This window comes from Budorcas taxicolor, chromosome 9, assembly GCF_023091745.1.
Source record: "Budorcas taxicolor isolate Tak-1 chromosome 9, Takin1.1, whole genome shotgun sequence".
NCBI lineage: Eukaryota > Metazoa > Chordata > Mammalia > Artiodactyla > Bovidae > Budorcas > Budorcas taxicolor.
Genome location: NC_068918.1, coordinates 93,426,207 through 93,446,458, shown reverse-complemented (window position 1 = coordinate 93,446,458; position 20,252 = coordinate 93,426,207). Strand labels below are relative to the sequence as shown.

The window sequence follows — 20,252 nt, the reverse complement described above, 5'->3', positions numbered from 1 at the left end:
CACCTCAGCGTTACATGCCGACGAGACGTGGCCCTGCCCCACCAGCATCCGTCCTGGCGTGACCCCTGCGCTCCTCCTCCCCCTTCCTGACTCCTGCTCCAAAACGCTCAGGGCTCCACACTCACACCCCTCCCCCCAGCAAGCACCACCCCACCCTTCTCTAGATAAAGGGCTAAGAGTCTTCTTCCTTCCTTATTTGATATCTAAAAAGCTCCTTGCAGCCCCCTGAAGGCCCCCACACCTGACCACATACTAGGAGGTGAGAGCTGGCAAAGATTATCCAGGCAGAGGGCAGCAAAGATGGGCAATCACTGTGGAAAACGAGGCAGGATCAACCGGATGAATCGAAAAGATTTACAGAGGCTCTCAGTAAACGTTACAGATCAACAGCAATGTTAACTACCAGAATACAAGACAGACAAACTCTGAAGTATTATTGTATCAACAGAAGATATGAGAAAAGAGTAATAAATCGGAGACTGGGCCAAGAAGTTGGAAATTCCTGCTTCAAACCAAAATTACCAAGTTGATCAGGTGGCAAAATGTGCACTGGGTTGAAATCCCTCATAGCACGTTTTTAGAGAACGAATATTCAGTCTAAATTGTAAAACTGCAAAGAGGGAGCTGCCCTGAAACACATGTGCCAGACAACTGCATGAAGATAAACAAGTCAGGGCCCTGCTAGTGTCTACATCACCTGTGCCTGATGACTCCATGCAGATACAGTCAGGGCCCTGCTAGTGTCTACAGTCTACAGAACGTGTGCCTGACGACTCCATGCAGACACAGTCAGGGCCCTGCTACCATCTACAGTCTACAGAACGTGTGCCTGACGACTCCATGCAGATACAGTCAGGGCCCTGCTAGTGTCTACAGTCTACAGAACGTGTGCCTGACGACTCCATGCAGATACAGTCAGGGCCCTGCTAGTGTCTACAGTCTACAGAACGTGTGCCTGACGACTCCATGCAGATACAGCCAGGCCCATGCTAGTGTCTACAGTCTACAGAACGTGTGCCTGACGACTCCATGCAGATACAGTCAGGGCCCTGGTACAATCTGCAGTGTCTTCTGCTCAAGTTAGAACAGCAAAAGCCTTCAGTTTTCCAACTGACCTCACACAAGAAATTCTAACGTGGAAAAGGGCTGCGAGAGGCATTTCCACAGCACTGGGCCAGCAGAGCTCTGTCCCCACACGGGCTGAGGTGCCAGGGGCTCACTAGGCACATGTCACCTGTCCAGGGAGCACGCGCTGAACCTGCCAGACACGGCAGGAACCACTGGTCCCTGCGAGGCTGAGCACTGTCTCTCCTGTGGGCGTCCCACCCGTGTCAGGTGCGTTCGCCACAGCACTGTGGAAACCAGGAGATGGGGATGCTGCCTCCACCCAGGAGTGGGGCAGGGGGCGCCCAGGAGGCACCCCCCCCCCATCAGGGAGCAACTGTGACTGGGAACGGAATGAAATCACCAGTTTTCCTTTTATGTGTACTATTTTCCCAAATAACCAGCAAGCTGTTAAGAACATAGATCCTTATGAACTTGTCTGGATCTACGCAGTAAAATAAAGTGTTAAATATTTCCTTTGGCCTGGGTATGCCACAAAAAATTCCTGACACACTACAGGCTCTGTGACCCGAAAAAGACTGAGGCCCCACACCGGGCCCACTCCTCTGAGGGCTCACACCCACGGTGTCCTCCTCTCTGAGGCCCTGGGCCAGGCCCGCTCCTCTTGAGGATTCGCACCCGCAGCCTCCTCCTCTCTGAGGCCCTGCTGGAGCCACACGAAGGTGCAGGACACAGGTGGGCCAGCCTGGCTGAGCATCACCAAGGGGACAGGGCTGGGGCTGGGAAACAGACACGTGCTTCTTTACACACCTTCCTGGTGTCTTCATCCCATACAAGTAACACAGCTTACTTTTCAATTAAAAACAAATCTAGCAAAGGAAGTTGAAGGAAAAAATATTCTTAGGAAAAAAATAATAAAGCCCATTCCATTTTTAGATCTCAAATCCCAACCGTAGATATCATTCCAAAGACCTCACGTGGTGGTGTTCAAATGACCAATGGTGCAGAAAGAAGCGTGGGAAAGATGAGAAATACTATCCTCCTCTCTGTATGCTACGCACAAAGATTCTGAGGTGAAAGGAAAACTCAGCCTCAGAGAAAACATCCAAAATCGGGAAGATCCTCTCCTGTCAAATTTAGTCTAGGTACGATGTATGCAGGTGATACCCCAGTGAACTTGAAAGAGTGATAAACAGACATGGCCCACCTAACAGAATGCTGGCAGTATGTGGTGATAACCGAATTCCACACACTACAAAAATCCAAGCCCAATTTCAGGCAAAGAAAGCTACACTTCAGGAAGAAACCTAACTAAATAAATAATGTTCAAGCAGGTTTTGCGGCTAGAACTTAAACAGGATTAAAATAATGTTCGTGCTATCTGTATCTCTTTGTTTACAACATTAACTGGATTTTGCTACCTTTTTTTTTTTTTGCAGGTGACTCAGTATTTCCAAAGCACTCATAAAAATTTAAACATTTCTACATTCCTCATCAGTTCAGCCTAAACTGCCACATGATACACAGCATACATATCAAACCTTAAAACAAGGAGCCGAAAGAGTTTCCTCACGACGCCTGTTCTTCCCAAGAACACGGTTCCTGTTCCACAGAACAAAGACGCTACAGCAAGACTGATGGTCCACACTCACACAACAATGGGCTATTTCTGGCTGTAGCACTATAATCTACAAACAGAGTTACACGAAGCATTTCTGCAAAGTCAAGCAGCCCCGTGTATCACCAAAGTATGTTCCAGACCTGGAGAATTCAAGTATGAAACACTGCACTCCTCATCTCTGGAGAAGAAAGCAACTCCCCAAACTGCACCTGCGAGGAACCTGCTGGGACACCTCACAGACACACTCGAGCTCTGCCATCTGTTTCACGGCTCCCTCGGAACAGGCCGGGGCAGCAGTGGAGCTGGGCCCCAGAAAAGCGAGCGCCCCGCAGCGAGGACGGCGCCCGCGGCCGCCCTGCACACTGACCTCCGCTGACGTGCACCTCGTAGAGAGAGTACTTGGGGGACGACAGCATGCGCATGTCGGGGCGGAACTTCTCGGCCAGCGTCTCCAGCACGTCCTGTGTGGTGGCGGTGCTGGACACCCGGATGCATTTCGTGGCGAAGTTCCCGGCGGCTTTATCTTGAAAATAAAACCTCATCACTCCGTGGAACTCCAAATCCTGAAAGGAGAATGAAATGATACATCTTTGAAAAAACGATAGCCTATAAAAAAGAGATGTCTTCAAACTTAGTCAAGTGACTTGGGATGAGCGATTTACAGTCTGCCTCCCCCCGCGTGGCTCAAGCGTCAGGTCTGGCGGCAGAGCACCCGTGTCAGCAGCAGCTGCCACTCGGACCAGGGCCCTCAGCTAGAGCCGGGCACCGCTTGGTCAAGTCTTTATAACCACCAGTGAAGCAGATGCTACGATCAAACCCCAGCCTCAAGATCTGGCCACTAAAACTCACAAAGCCTGAGTATCCCGTTCAAGCAGGATCAAAGCAAGTCCAGAATTAAGCCTGGATGCAGTGAACTCAGAGGTCCACACCCGTCTGACCCTGAGGGCCCATCTGTCCCGAGATTTCAAAGGCCAACGAACGCAGGCTAAAGCCAACCCCAGCATGAATGTGAATGAATGGAAACTCACTTTGGCTGAACGCAAGTATTTTCAGTATGAACTACTCGCCCCAGATCAACAGGCACAATGTGGATTTTTCTTAAAATTCTTTGTTTTTTAATAATCTTACTTCCAGAGAAAAGTACAACAGATGCCAACCAAAGACCATGCCGCGGGAGGCCGAAGCCCACACACGGGACCTTGGGTGGCTCCTTCCCAGGGCCCCTCTGCTTTTTCAATCAGTCACAGGTTTTATTTAGGCAACACTCCTGCTGCCACCGCAATACCAAGACTCAGGAGTTCACACCCAGGGGCAGGGGCCTGCTGCGGCACAGAGCACCCGTGTCTATCTGGTGGGCCACACCTTACCAGACGATACTATGCACCCCGGGACTTCCTGAACAAAGCGCAGCTCCCTGCAGACCTCCCCGGACACTCCCAACCCCGAGGCTACCTGCACGGCCCTGGGCACCAAGAGCGCCTCGGCGGGAGTCCTCAAAGCTCCCCTCCCCCCTCCCCCCACACGTCTTCCCACATCCTCGAGCATCCAGAGCCACCTCCACCCTAAGAGCAGGCAGGGGAGCCCCCTCACCCTCCTCCTCACAGAGGTCCCTGTGGCTTCAGAGACCCTCACAACCACTACTATCCACATCCCAACCTGCCAGCCTGCCCTTCCCGGAAAGGCACCATCTAACGAGTCTTCACCTGAAGGGACAGGGAGTATTAGCGTGGGCTTAACGGCCTATTTGAAAATTAAACTGGACAAAGACACCTTCAGACACATTTCCAGCCCCTGGGTTCCTCCTGTGTCCACCCGACTCTGCTGCGGGCCGCCCACCCCTGTGTTCCCCCACCCTGGGCTAGGAACGCAAGGATCAGGGCTGTGTGGGAAGGACAACCCGAACCACAGACGCTGGGGTGAAGCCGGGCATGGGCACAGGGTGGCAGCTGAGAAAGCAAGTCAGGAGTTGCCTGTGTGTGGCCCAGGCCCAGCAGCCAAAAATCAGGCTGACAGTCATTTTAAAAGAAACCTCTCTACGATGCTGTTAAGGAAACGATTCTCCAGGCTCAATCAAGCCTAAATAAAGAGGACTATCAAAAACTACCTTTGATTCGATTTGCACTAAATAAGCATTAATAAATAACTAGCAGTTCAGTTTGCCAGGTCTCCGTAACATCACACTGGATCAGCTAAGCAGAGTCGTTACTGGGCGAGTCCCTTAATAAAGGAACACGTTAGCTTAATGCTCAATTATTCAGCCAGTTTCGGCCAGTGTGCATAGTCTACAGAATTTTATCAAAGCTGAGAAGACATAAAATCAAGCTCCTGAACGTTAAACTGGGCAGGCAGTGACCAAGCTACCAACCAATAATAATAGTAACTAATGAATGTTACAGGCCATCATGTGCCAGATGCGGACGGTCTTCAGCATTTACTTCCCCAAACTAAGGGGCAGGTGCTGCCATCATGCCCACTGCGCAGGGGGGACAAAGAAGGTCCAGGGAGGCCAAGCGCGAGCCGCCGGCACACAGCCGCCCGGCAGCCAGCACCCCAGCCCCCCCCCCCACTCCTCGCCCCCAGCGCTGCCTCCTGGCCACCAGTCCCTCCAGGGCCAGCGGCGTGACCCCGCCGCCGGTGCTCCGCAGCCAGCACTGCAGCTCGATGCACAGAAAGGCGGGGCGACCTGACAGACCGTCCACTCGGCTCCTTTCCTCAGCGGTCACTTTTCCCAACAGGAAAACCGCCTGCTTCCTAAAGGCATATCCTCACCTTCAGATACATTCTTCCCCGAGAAACACGATCACCCACGGTCACCACAACGGTAATGAATCCTGCTCGGGGTTGCGTTACCATTCTTTAAACAGAAGTGTTCTTGTGTTTATCAGAAGGAATACAAGAAGACCAAAAAAGAGAGAGAGAAGGCTCGTTAAGAAATTACACACACAGTCAAAACGAGGAGCAAAGACGCACAGACAGAGGTTTGCTTTTCAATATTTTACCAATACCTCATTAGTGAATGAAACTGATAATCAATCGGTCTTCTTATCCAAACCAGGACAGCCCCAAATTTCCTTCTGTTCAAGCTACCAAGAACCACCTGCTTCAGAGCTTAAACAGGCTAATAACCAGGCTCTGTTCGCATTCTTCTCACCGCTTCCAGCATTTCTAGGAAAACCAGGTCCCAGCCTGTAGCCCAACAACGCTACCTGCAACAGGTATTCACCTTTCCAATTCCCTCGTTTACAGGACCACTACTTCATCTCATACACACACCTTATTCCCAAGGCTGCTTCCTCCAAGACAGCTGTGTGCTTTCAAAACACAAACATTACTGTGCATAAAGCCGTCAACCAGATGATGGCCGTTTACTCACACTGTTGAAACAGCAGTAACATTTGAATGCCAACAGTTTAGGTAGAGAATGGACAAAATACCTGATTACGGGTTTTTTAAAGTCGTATAAATACTATTTTTTAAACCTGTATAAACTACTTCTTAAACTGTTTTTAAACCGGTGCTGAAGAGCACTTTTTACAACTACACGCATTGCATCACCTATAACTTCTTTAGGACAGACACTCCCGAAGGCTCAGCACCATCTAGAGTGGACCTTCGCCCAGCCCTCCCGGGGAACACGCCCCCGCTGCACACAGCCTGCCCCCGGGGCTCACTGCGCCGCGCCGCGCGGGCGCTGGGTTTCTAGAAACCGAGGGGCTGAGGCTCGCCGGGTGTCGCGTGACGGGCAGCCAGCACTGCTCAGCACTAAAGTGTTCTGCAACGGAGGCAGGTGCGCTCTTTTTCCAGACGTGGTGCTCCTGCACACTTACAGACTGCAGGACTGTGTGAACGTGACTGTCACTTGCAACCGGAAACCAGACGAAGGGGTGAGCCTGGCTACACGCTCTGGACCGAATCCACTCATCTGGGGCGAGCCGGGGCCGTCCTCACCCGGGAGTGCGATCCACTGCACACGCCTCACAGGTCTGCGTGATCCAGTGATTCTGGTACGGCTCCTTGTCTGAAAACAAAGGCACGCTCTCTCACACATCCCAGTGCACGCCTTCTCGAGGTGAGCCAACCACTGTTCTGCTAACATCACTAGAGCCGAGGTGGAGCAAGCTCACTGAACGTGGGACAAGTCACCTTTCAGGGGAAGATTTCAGAGTTTTCTGGTCTAAAAAACTGACCCCAACACACACACCCCACAGAGAACGCACGCAGATCACCGCTTTATGAACTCTAACAAACCACCCTGTATCCAACCACGTAAGCATTGTAAGTAAGACAATTCTCGGGCAGAAAACAGCCTGCTGTGAACACCGATCAGCAAACATGGCTTTTAAAGGCCTCAGTTATGGCCGCCAGCACTGTCTACTCACAACCGTCAGATTCTGAGGCAGGCTCCCGTGCGCCGTCTACTCACAACCGTCAGCTTCCGAGGCAGGTTCCCCATGTGTTCCGCTGGGAGACGCCGGTGAAAGCGGAAACCTACCCAACCCCTTAGTCAGCATCACAAGAGGATGAACAGTGAAGTTCTCCCCACAGTCCTCTGAAAATCTTTAATCTCTGTATTTGAGTAGCTACCACACCATATGCACTGGGGATGTGAAAGACGGCCACCTGTCTAGGCCGGGGGTTCTCCCCAACTTTGTCCGGGGTCCTCCAGCAGACTGGTGAGACCTATGCCACTGCTCTCAGAATAAAAGTGTTAAATGCATAAAGCACAGAGGGTTGCAAACCGAACAATCACAGTAAAACGCACTTATCAGGGCTTCCCTGGTGGTGCAGTGGTGAGGAACCCGTCTTGCAATGCAGGGGACACCGGACAGATCACTGGTCCAGGAAGATCCTGCGGAGCAACCCCGGAGCCCGGGAGCCGCACTCCTGAGCCCCCACCCCCGGAGCCTGCCGTTAAGAGAAGCCTCCGCGACGAGAGGCCTGCAAGCCGCAGCCGGAGCGGCCCCACTCGCCACAGCCGGAGAGAAGCCCGGGCAGCAGTGCCAGGCCCAGTGCAGCCGGTAAAGAAAGACTCTTTACAAAGCACAACGGCTGAAATACTTCAAACCTGTGACAGAAGGTGAGTGGCCTTTATTAACATACTAAGTACGGTCTCGACCTGACTTTGGAGAAGGCAATGGCACCCCACTCCAGTACTCTCGCCTGGAAAATCCCATGGATGGAGGAGCCTGGTGGGCTGCAGTCCACGGGGTTGCTAAGAGTCGGACACGACTGAGCGACTTCACTTTCACTTTTCACTTTCATGCACTGGAGAAGGAAATGGCAACCCACTCCAGTGTTCTTGCCTGGAGAATCCCAGGGACGGGGGAGCCTGGTGGGCTGCCGTCTATGGGGTTGCACAGAGTCGACATGACTGAAGTGACTTAGCAGCAGCAGCAGACCTGACTTTTGTGCATTTAAAATTTTACAACTTCAGTTTTGAAGGAGATATGAGTATAAACTTGTAAGTGAAGAAAATGCTAAATTTCAGTTTTAAGCTAATAAAAATGTATTTACTGAAATTAAGATGTCATTATTTTCTCATCCATGGAATGTATCTATAGCCCTCAAGTAAGAAGGCGTCCCTGGAGCAGCTCCAGAGATGACAAACACGCTTGACAGCTACAAAATATTGCCGTCTACAGAAGCGAGACTCATCTCATGTCGCTTTGCCAACTGGGCTGAACTTCACCCACTGGCATCCCTGAGCCCGATGCTCAATCGGTTTGAGCATGACATTCTGCACAGGGGCAGTGCAGATGTCCCAGGCACTGTGCACTCCGGGGTGTGGGTGGGGACAGCGGGCAGGACAGGCCCAGGACTGCAGCTGTGGGCACCCCTGGGCTCCTCGGGAACGGCCATGCGGTGCCTGGACCACCCCTGGCCTCCACCTACCAGACGCCAGCAGCACCTGCCAGCTGGGAGATCAGGGTGCCTCCAGACACCGGCCTGGGCCCCTGGTGACGAGCCGGGGCCCTCGGCAGCACGGTGCTTCTGTTCTTGTCCCTCCAAGCACCTGCCTTCCTGCGGCATGATCCCACCTCTCTCCTGAACAGATTCCTGCTCCAGCCTCCGAGCCGCAGTGTCCAGACGTGGTTGGTGAACGCCAGGTGCATCTAACCAGCTGCACGTGAACTGCTAACCTAACATCACACCTGTGACTAATGCGATTTAAAGGGACACAGCTTGACGGCCCACCCAAGACTCTCGATTCACTGGAGGCGTCAGTAAAGGGACGAGTCTTGGGTCGCTGCCGCCTCAGTGCACCTGCAGCCTTGCTCCAGCTCAGCACCAGCCTGTCAAACCACAGCCTTGACTACAACTAGCCACCTGCTCCCAGGCTCTCCCCACCAATCAGGGGCAACGAATCTGCCTGTAAAGCAGGAAACACAGGTTCGATCCCTGGGTCGGGAAGAGGCCCTGGAGGAGGGCATGGCTACCCACTCAGTATTCTTGCCTGGGAAATCCTGTGGACAGAGGGCCTGGCGGGCTATGGTCCTTGGGGTCACAGAGACGCGACTTGGCACAGCACAATCACCTGTTGCTAATTCATCTGGTGAGGGTGCAAGAGCAGCGGCGTGAACACGACCGCCTTCCGGCTGGGCTTTCACAGAGAAGTCGGCACCGAGGCTGACCTCTCTGACTGGTTTGATTGGGGGTTCCCGAGCCGCCTTCTTGGTGCCAGGCGGGACCTGCAGACCGCACTTCCTGCCTCACTCTGCCTTATCAGGTGAGCACAGCAGATCGGAATGCCGCCTGGTAGCAGGCAAGAGCGAGCCAAGGTGAGCCGCTCACAGCAGCGCAGACTTCGGAAAGGACCGCGCGGTTTAGGGGGATGTTTGGCAGCACTGATGCAGAAAGGCAGCCGGAGGGCAGGGCGACACAGGCGAAAACAACTCCCTGTTCCGCTGGGTTCCTTGGCAAAACTTCGCAAGAGAACGTTCACGATGAGCAGCAGCCACCACAGTGGACTGTCATTCTGTCACCAAAATAACACTTCTATTCCGGAATTCTCCATACTGAAGCAAGTATTACAAATATGTGGGGTATTTAACTATAATGCATTCGTGTATAGGCTAAAAAAAAAAAGTACATTCTGTAATACATTCTTTAGATAACTAATGGAATATGTCACAGGCATGAACTCAAAGACACAGGAATATGATGATGAAAGGAAGTGTCAGGTTCCATAGAATGAAAACCTCAAAAATCACTGACTTGTTTTTATACGTAAAGTTACACTATATTTTTTAAACAAGATATTACCATTTCTAGACAAAATCAGAAACAGTAACAAGTAAGGTTTTTTCAGCTCAAGAGATACGCAATGAGCAGTACTAACCCAGAACGTGGTGCTGGGGACCTCCCCTCCCCCACAAAGGACCTCAACTGCCACAAGGCTGAGCCAACAGATGTCAACTTCTGTCCTGCGACGAACAGGGAGATCTTCTGCTGGAGCAGACAAAGCAAAACGCGGGAAAGGAGAAAAGGCACAGCTAATAATGACAACAGGAACAGCAACAGGTATCCAGCCTCAAGGAGCATCACCAGAGCAGAAGGAAGCGCCACCCGGAGCCAGGCGCTTTCTTCACGCATCTGCTGCACTTCTAGACACTGCCCTGTCTACAGGCCCTCAGCTGAGCCCAGGACACGGCACTTCCAGGCACGGCCCTACAGGGCGGTCACTTCTGTCTACAGACCCTCAGCTGAGCCCAGGACATGGCACTTCCAGCCACGGCCCTACAGGGTGGGCACCACTGTCTACAGACCCTCAGCTGAGCCCAGGACACGGCACTTCCAGCTACGGCCCTACAGGGCGGGCACTTGTCTACAGACCCTCAGCTGAGCCCAGGACACAGCACTTCCAGCCATGGCCCTACAGGGCGGGCACCTCTGTCTACAGGCCCTCAGCTGAGCCCAGGACACGGCACTTCCAGGCACGGCCCTACAGGGCGGGCACGACTGTCTATAGACCCTCAGCTGAGCCCAGGACACGGCACTTCCAGCCACGGCCCTACAGGGCGGGCACCACTGTCTACAGGCCCTCAGCTGAGCCCAGAACCATGGCACTTTCAGCCACGGCCCTACAGGGCGGGCACCTCTGTCTACAGGCCCTCAGCTAAGCCCAAGACACGGCACTTCCAGGCACGGCCCTACAGGGCAGGCACCTCTGTCTACAGGCCCTCAGCTGAGCCCAGGACACGGCACTTCCAGGCACGGCCCTACAGGGCGGGCACCACTGTCTACAGACCCTCAGCTGAGCCCAGGACCGGTAAGCTGCCTGGCCAGGGCCACACAGTAGCGCCCTCGGGTCAGAAGGCGGTGAGACAAGAAGCTGCACTTCATTCTCCCCGCGAAGCGAAGCTGCCTCTCGCCTGTTACCCTGTTGTGAAGAAAGGCTGTACCCTTCCCACACCCAGTCACACGCAGACTGCACAGCCAGTCAGCACCCCACTAGTGGACAGGTAACACAGCCAGCGCTCTGACACACACTGAGTTTACAGAAAGGAAGGCCCGGAAAACCTGCGCTGAGGCTGTAAGGGGGCGGGGGAGTCCCACAGGCGAAGGCACGCCAGGTCCAGGAAACACCTACGGGTAAAAAGCTAAACGGCAAGCCCTTGAGAATGGAGCGCTGAGCACACCCCCGAAGCAATAGAGAAGAGCTATAAAAACGGAAGTCTAAGGAAAAGACCGAGGAACCCAGCTACATTCTAAGGCTTCAAATCGGTGTGACAAAGCACTGTAAGAGACAAGAAAAAGAAAGATGAACCGAAACATACTTGCAACACACACGACATGCTTGCAACATACACATAAGAGGTCAGGATTCAGAGCTACCGAGATTCCCTACAAATCAAGCGGAAAAGGACAAACAGCTCAAGGGAAAAAACACGGACAAAATGTATAAACGGGTAATGACGGGCCATACACACAAGAGAACACGCTCACTCACTGAAAACAGGTTAGTACCAGCCAGGATTATTTCCTATAGTCTAGCTTATCAAAAGAAATCTGAATATACTGAGGACGCAGGGACTTCTGAGGTCTGGAATGTAAACGGGCAAACCCATCTCAAGGTCAGTGCGGCAGGATATGCGTCTGGCCTCTGGCGGAGAAATCACACGTCTAGGTGTCCTCTGGGACACTGCCCGGGCCCAGAAGATGACAGGCACAAGGGCGCCCTGGAAAGCCTGCTCTGTAACAGGGAAGGCGCTGGACAGCCTGGCCATCCCGAGGCAGGAGCAGAGATGAGGGAGGGGCGGCCGTGCTCGCTGGAGGCAGAAAGCGGGAAGAGAGCGGGAAGACGGGCAGGAGGGGCGGCTGTGCTCACTGGAGGCAGAAAGCGGGAAGACAGGCAGGAGGGACGGCTGTACCTATCAACTCGACATCCTGGGGCTTCCCGGGCCTCCTTCAGCTGAAAGATACCTCGAGGTTAACAACCACACCTCCCTTGTTGATTTGGGAATGAAACAGAGCAACAGGCCAGCTGTGCGTCGAAACCACTGCTTGGCAGGCAACGCGCCAGAGGTATGAGCTTGGCAGTGACTCACGGAGGAGGTGGCCAGGAGGGCCTGGCCCCTCAACCGCAGCCCCCCTCAACAGCAGAGGCCCCAGGACGCAGACCCTGCTGGGGCCACAAGTCCATCGGGGGCTGGCCGGGGCGCCGCAGGACAAAGGCTCCCTGCGTTGTCCAGTAATAATTCTCACGGGGTGGAAAGGAAGAAGTGGGGAAGGAGGGGAAGAATCGTCTGGAAGGAAGGAAACGATAAAAACCAACAACCAGGGTCAGGTTTCCGAAGCTGGGACGCAACTCAGCTCAAAGGCAAAGCCCACTGCAGAGTAACATGTTTACGCTGCATTAGACGCAAACATTCAGTAAACACAGAGTAGCAATCTACAATAAATGTTTTTAAAAGAAATGAAAACTGCAATTCACAAACGAAAAAAATAGAACAGACACTAAGCCCAGGGGATAAGGTGCTTCTCTCTTCAGCTAAATCATCTTCACCCCCTCCAACTCCAGGCGATGGGGAAGAAGAGCAACAGCCTCTGTTCTCAGGGACTTGTGATCCAACAGGAGAACCTCGCGGACAGGCGGACGCCGGCAAGCGAGGCGGAGGCACCCAGAGTCCCGGGATCCGGAGGGAGGGGCGCCCGGCAGTGCGTCTGAAAGCCGCAGGACCGCGACGGCCCGAGGGGAGGGAGACGGGGCGGGCGGCGCCGGGGCTTCTCGGGACGGAGCGCCACGCCGGGCTCCGACAGCCAGGGGGCGCTCCGGGCGACAGCTCAGCCGCCGGAGGGTCTGAGCGGGAGCCTGCAGCGCCGAACTGAAGGCTGAGAATCGCAGAGCGTGCCCGCAGCGCGACTGCTGAGACGCGAACGACGCCGACGACGCCTTGGAGGCCGAGCCGCCAGACGGGGGAGGGCTGAGGCCCGGGAGAACGGGGAGTCAAGAATGGGGCAAAGGGGCGCCAGCAACCGAGACAAGGGGCGACCGGGCGGTCCCCCGGCTGGGAGGCTGCGCGAGCCGCTGAGCCGAGCCAGCGCGAGGCTGCGGGCACGGTCCGCTCGGGGTGGTGTGCGCACTGGATGCCCCGAGGAGGAAGGAGCTCTCGGGGAGCAGAGAGGAGGCGGCAAACCGGGGCTCCTCCACTCGGCAGAGGAGAACCGACCGGACCCCGGGGCCAAGTGGAGACGAGGCCAGGGGATGGCATCAGAGGGCCCGAAGGGCACTAGTGACCCAGACAAGAGCCGTCGGGGTGAAGTCGAGGGTTGGGCCCTCAGGGTAACGAGCAGAGAAAAAGCTCTAAAATTTCATTTCATCTTTAAAAGTAGACAAATTACGTTGATCGTTGCACTCCACTGGTCACGTCCACAAACACCCAAACTGGCAAAACAGCCACAGTCACTGACTGTCTTCACAGCGCCGAACGGGTTAGCAGAGGCAAGCAACTCCAACACATACACAGGCAACCTTGAGCACTAATGCCTTTTACAACGAGGACTCCCCTGAAGCCGCCACTTACCCTGTGACCGCTATACCACTCTCCCACACACCACGGAGGGGGCTAAAAGGTAACTCCAGGAAACAAAACAGCCTGTTTTTCTAATGTTAATCTCATTAGAAAAGACCCTGATGCTGGGGAAGACAGACGACGAGATGGTTGGATGGCATCACCGATTCAATGGACATGAGTTTGAGTGAACTCCGGGAGTTGGTGATGGACAGGGAGGCCTGGCGTGCTGCAGTCCATGGGGTCGCAAAGAGTCGGACACGACTGAGCGACTGAACTGAACTGAACTGAATCATTTTTTAACCCATTATTTTCTCTACTGGGATATCTGCAGATATAAGCTGAAAAAAAAAACACATTGTATCACTAAAACAAATCAAACAAATTAGAAGGAAGTTTTAAACAGTCAGATAACCTTAGCTATTTGCAACTACCAATAAGGCTGATTTGTCCAAAGCGCGTGGCTTAATTTCGAACTTCTAAAGCTCGTTCTCCGGTTTCTGGAAAGGTTTTGTTTAAGTTCATTCACGTGCTATATGTGCTTAGGTCATGCAGTCGTGTCCGACTCTTTGTGACCCCGTGGACTGTAGCCCACCAGGCTCCTCTGTCCATTGGATTCTCCAGAATCCTGGAGAATACTGGAGTGGGTAGCCTTTCCCTTCTCCAGGGGATCTTCACAACCCAGGGAGTGAACCCAGGTCTCCCACATTGCAGGCAGATTCTTTACTGTCTGAGCCCCCAGGAAAGCTCATTCGGTTCAGTTCAGTTCAGTCGCTCAGTCGTGTCCGACTCTTGGCGACTCCATGAATTGCAGCACGCCAGGCCTCCCCGTCCATCACCAACTCCTGGAGTTCACCCAAACTCATGTGCATCGAGTCAGTGATGCCATCCAACCATCTCATCCTCTGTTGTCCCCTTCTCCTCCTGCCCTCAATCCCTCCCAGCATCAGGATTTTTTCCAATGAGTCAACTCTTCGCATGAGGTGCCCAAAGTATTGGAGTTTCAGCCTCAGCATCATTCCTTCCAATGAACACCCAGGACTGATCTCCTTTAGGATGGACTGGTTGGATCTCCTTGCAGTCCAAGGGACTCTCAAGAGTCTTCTCCAACACCACAGGTCAAAAGCATCAATTCTTCGGCGCTCAGCTTTCTTCACAGTCCAACTCTCACATCCATACAGGGCCACTGGAAAAACCATAGCCTTGACTAGACGGACCTCTGTTGGAAAGTAATATCTCTGCTTTTGAATATGCTATCTAGGTTGTTCATAACTTTCCTTCCAAGGAGTAAGGTCTTTTAATTTCATGGCTGCAATCACCATCTACAGTGATTTTGGAGCCCCCCAAAATAAAGTCTGGCACTGTTTCCACAGTTTCCCCATCTATTTCCCATGAAGCGATGGAACCAGATGCCATGATCTTAGTTTCCTGAATGTTGAATTACTGCTAAAATAGAAAAATATACCCCTCATATATAAGTAGTTCCACAATGAAAATCCTTAAGACACAAACCTATCTGTGTAAGTCTCCTCCTGATACTATAAATTCTGGTGGTGGAGAGTCTAATAGAATTGTGCCTGATTTAAGAAAAAAAGACAGCCCACACTCTTAAAACATAGGGCGATTACTAAACGCAAAACAATATATGCTGTCAGCCGTACTGAAGCTAAGACAGTAACGATTTTAAAATAGGTGCTCCCTTGATTTTTCAGTTACTTTTCAAGTCCATAACAATGAAGAAACAAATGACTAGTAAAATACATCCACTGATGGATATAAAATTAAAAGGCCAAAATGACTAAATAGGAAAAAAAATTTTTTAATACATCAATGTTTTTTAATACATCAATGTTTTATAAACAGCATTTGCACAAGTTGAAGAGATTAAAACAAACATCCCAACAAAAAAAAGGACATGTCACATAGAAAGTATAATGGTTGATGAATTTGTGAAAGACGCTCCTCCTCAACAGTGAACTAGGAAATGTGAAGTTTGAAACCAAGGGCTCTCTGTCAGGCTGAAAAAAGATGAATTCCCAGCAACTGTGTCAGGTGGAGGGTCACACCCACTGCAGCGGGGTGTAACCTGGAAGAGCCTGCTAAGACAAGAACCTGGCAAAGTCTATCAAAATGTTTGGTGTGTCCACCCCTCCAATGCAAACTACTTTTGGAAATCCACTTCTATTTTATAGAAATACAACCACAGAGAGATGATTACGCAAAATGTTCACAGGAACAGTACTAAAACACTGTATTGCAGAGACAAAGTGTGAATAAGATGACTCGTACAAGAAATATTACATCGCCACTAAAAAACAAGAGCATTTTATGTAAGTGTTATAAAAGTGTCCGTAGCTTCCTTCTGAGTAAACATAACCCAGGTACAACTCACCTAAAAAAGCTTACTGTTAATTCTTCAAGAGCCACTGCCCCCAGGGGGTTCTGCTCCTAAAGTCAGACACAGACATTAACACAGAAGCAGCCACTGAGGTTTCAACTAGAGACGGAGCTCCGGGACCAAGAGGGGCGCAGGCAGGCCTTACGGTCACTGAGCTCTGAGTGTGCACACTCCGTCAGGCACAGCCCTTACCCGTGTGTCTCCCTGATCTCAGGATAATGGTTCCAGGCTTAATCAGAGGCCTTCCTTTTTTGAAAAAATAAACAGAGGACAGAGTCCAGTGTGAAAATACAGCGCCAAGAAAGAGGGGCCAGATGGAGTCACCCGTGACACCAGGGGAGCGCAGGAGCACACAGACACCGCTACAGGAGGCGGGAGGCCAGCGAGGCCGCCTGGCTCGGCGAGGAGCACAGCAGGGCTTCCCTGGGGTCTCAGACGGGGAAGAACCAGCCTGCAGCGCAGGAGATGCGGGCTCGATCCCTGGGTCGGGCGGATCCTCTGAAGGAGGGAACGGCTACCCTCCAGTACTCGTGCCTGGAACATTCCATGGACAGGGGAGCCTGGTGGGCTACGGTCCATGGGGTCACAAAGAGTCGGACACCACTGACCAACTAACACTTTCACATCAAGGCCGCTGCAGAAGGGCAGACCAGCAGGGGAGGGCTGGACAAAGACAGCAGGGGGTCAGGGTTTTTTGTTTTTCTCAACTCTGGCTAAAGGATAACTGGAAAATTCTTTAAGAGATGGGAATACCAGACCACCTAACCTGCCTCCTGAGAAATCTGTATGCAGTTCAAGAAGCAACAGTTAGAACTGGACATGGAACAACAGACTGGTTCCAAATTGGGAAAGGAGTATGTCAAGGCTGTATATTGTCACCCTGGTTATTTAACTTATATGCAGAGTACATCATGAGAAACACCAGGATGGATGAAGCACAAGCTGGAATCAAGATTGCCAAGAAAAATATCAATAACCTCAGATATGCAGATAACACCACCCTTATGGCAGAAAGCGAAGAGGAACTAAAGAGCCTTTTGATGAAAACTGAAAGAGGAGAGTGAAAAACCTGGCTTAAAACTCAACATTCAGAAAACGAAGATCATGACATCCAGTCCCATCACTTCATGGCAAATAGATGGGGAAACAATGGAAACAGTGACAGACTTTAGTTTCTTGGGTTCCAAAATCACTGCAGATGGTGTCTGCAGCCATGAAATCAAAAGAAGCTTGCTCCTTGGAAGAAAAGCTATGACAAACCTAGACAGCATATTAAAAAGCATAAACATTACTTTCCTGACAAAGTTCTGTCTAGTCAAAGCTATGGTTTTTCCAGTAGTCATGTATGGATGTGAGAGTTGGACTATAAAGAAAGCTGAGCGATGAGGAATTGCTGCTTTTGAACTGTGGTGCTGGAGAAGACTCTTGAGAGTCCCTTGGACTGCAAGGAGATCCAACCAGTCCACCCTAAAGGAAAAATCAGTCCTAAATATTTATTGGAAGGGCTGATGCTGAAGTTGAAGCTCCAATACTGTAGCCACCTGATGCAAAGAGGTGACTCATTTGAAAAGACCCTGATGCTGGGAATGATTGAAGGCAAGAGGAGAAGGGGCAACAGAGGGTGAGATGGTTGGATGGCATCACTAACTCGAAGGACGTGAGTTGGAGCAAGCTTCGGGAGTTGGTGATGGACAGGGAGGCCTGGCGTGCTGCAGGCCACGGGGTCGCACAGAGTCGGGACGCGACGGAGCCACTGGACTGAACTGAAGGGCGCCGCCAGGGCTTCCCAGGGTGCCGGTGGTAAAGAGCCCCCCTACCAGTGCAGGTGGACAGGAGAGACTCGGGCTTCATCCCTGGGTGGGGAAGATCCCTTGGAGGAGGGCAAGGCAACCCACTCCAGTATTCTGCCTGGAGAATCCCATGGACAGAGGAACCTGGCGGGCTACAGTCCACGGGGTCGCAAAGAGTCTGACACGACTGAAGTGACTTAGCATGCACGCATGTACTCAAGGGTACCACCACCTACCTAGTAGCCAAGTGCACACCTGGGATGACCCCGAACGGCTCTCTCGTCCTCTGCTTGCCTGTGAGCTTCGGCCTTCGTTCCACAAGCCCTGCACCCAATCAGCCTCCTGCCGCCAGGCCGCATCCCCTTCGCCCTGTGGCCTCTGCTGCCTGGGAGGCCTGGAGAGCTCAACTGCAAACGTCACCACCTTCTTCCATCTACAGTGTTCTTACCTTGGCTTACAAGGCCCATAAGAAACCCACCTGTTAACACGTGCAGCTCCTCAGCCAGCGGCCAGCACCTTGGCCCGGACGGGCCAGCAGGCACGGTTGTTCAGTTCAGTTCAGTCGCTCAGTCGGGTCCGACTCTCTGTGACCCCATGGACTGCAGCACGCCAGCCTCCCTGTCCGTCACCAACTCCCGCAGTTTACCCAAACTCACATCCACCGAGTCGGTGATGCCATCCAACCATCTCATCCTCTATCGTCCCCTTCTCCTCCCACCCCCAATCTTTCCCAGCATCGGAGTCTTTTCAAATGAGTCAGCCGCACACTTACACATCTAAACAGAGACACACATGATTTTCAGTCACTAGGCCATGCTGCAAAGACAGAAAAACCCAAATGCTCAGGCGCCCCACTCCTAAGTCCCGCTGCTCTCAGACGCCACACCTCTCTACTCCAGGCTTCCGCATCAGCCCCGCCTGGGACACGGCTTCATGGGAGAGGGACGAGCAGAAACAGCAGCAGGTGAATTTGGGGCTTAGAGCTGCTGCTCAGGGGGGCCGCTCACCGGCCAGAGCAAGGCACGCGGTCAGGCCTGGTGCAAGAAGGCAAGCTCCCAGGACCCGGGTTCAGGGAGGCGCAGAGAGAGCTGAGGAATGGCGTGCCTATGTGCGCACAGGCCCACAGACAGACTGAACAGGTTCTTCCTAAGTCAGCTTTCCACCTTTTCTACAAATTCCTCAGGATTCAGAGCGAACATTTCCTGAAATGCACTGTGGGAAGCTGTGCCTACGCCCCAGGGAAGGCTCGGCTCAGGAGCTTCCCGGCCCCGCACGGCACGGGGCAAACCCCCCACAGGCTGCGCCCCTGGAGGCATCTCCCGGCTCACCCCAGCCCCACAGGCATCAGCTGAGCACATACTTGCTGAGTGAGTCGTGCTCTCGGCCAGGAACGCCCTCCGCAGAACCACAGAGAAGGTTCCCTGTCATCCGAAGATTCACATCAACGGCTGCAAAGGGCGCCTGCTCCTCAGGACCCAGACGGGGCGCGCGCACCGCGCTCCAGACACAGTTCCCAGTGCTCTTGCACACTCAGACGGGAGCCGCTGCGGAAAGCACAGGGCTCCACCGAGCTCTGAGCGCCCCGCACTCGCAGGGACCAGCCCGTGGAGGTGAGTGCCAAGGGCGCTGCAGCTGGAGGCTGAGGGCCCCTGACACCGGGCAGCCCCCTCACCTCCACCCGACAGCACAGCAGGTGCTTGGAAAACCACTCTGAATGAATGAACACTGCCCCAGCCCAATGACAGGCCCAAGAGAGGGCCTAAATGCCATCATTTTAAAAGCACTGAGCCACTAGAAAGGGAAATAAACACAGATATGCCACAGAAGCAATCTCTCACAACACTCAGGCCCTGAGGTGAGTGCATAACCGTTTCTGAATTTTTTGCTCAGACGTTCATAGAAGCAAACAGCAAGTATCGCTCTATTTAATGTAAAATCTGCATGGTTTCTCAAGAATCAAGCTGTTGGTACCAATCACGTGCTTTTGTAACTACACACACTAAATATAAAATGTCTAAAAACGTTATTAGACTAATACATGGAACATTCCTGAGCATCAGAAACTTGCTTAGAAGCTGTGCAAACCACAAACATGTAGTATTCGAAAAACACTACTAACCGTAACGTTAAATTACATTTTGCACTGGAATATGAACCACAAGACTTTAGAGGCAAACGCAGCCTCAAAGTGGTAGAAACACAGACAGCAGGGTGGGTGCCAACCTGAAGTTCCCTGCGTCCAGCCGTCCCGCGAGACCAGCCCAGGGAGCACGCCGAGGCCGCTGGCCTCGCAGACCTGGGCGGCGGGCGTGCAGATGCCCAGGTCAAGTGTTCAGTCCCTGACTCATACAAGAAAAGCACACTCA

At 52.6% G+C, this 20,252-nt stretch overlaps 1 protein-coding gene across 2 annotated transcripts in view; it reads right to left on the bottom strand.

Moving 5' to 3' along the window:
• Positions 1-20,252, bottom strand: part of AFDN (afadin, adherens junction formation factor) — a 114,132-nt gene that overhangs the window by 81,744 nt on the left and 12,136 nt on the right. For both annotated transcript variants that reach the window (XM_052645878.1, XM_052645879.1), the window contains exon 2: positions 3,054-3,249. In XM_052645878.1, coding sequence (XP_052501838.1) covers positions 3,054-3,249 — 196 coding nt within the window. The remainder of the gene's footprint in view (positions 1-3,053; positions 3,250-20,252) is intronic.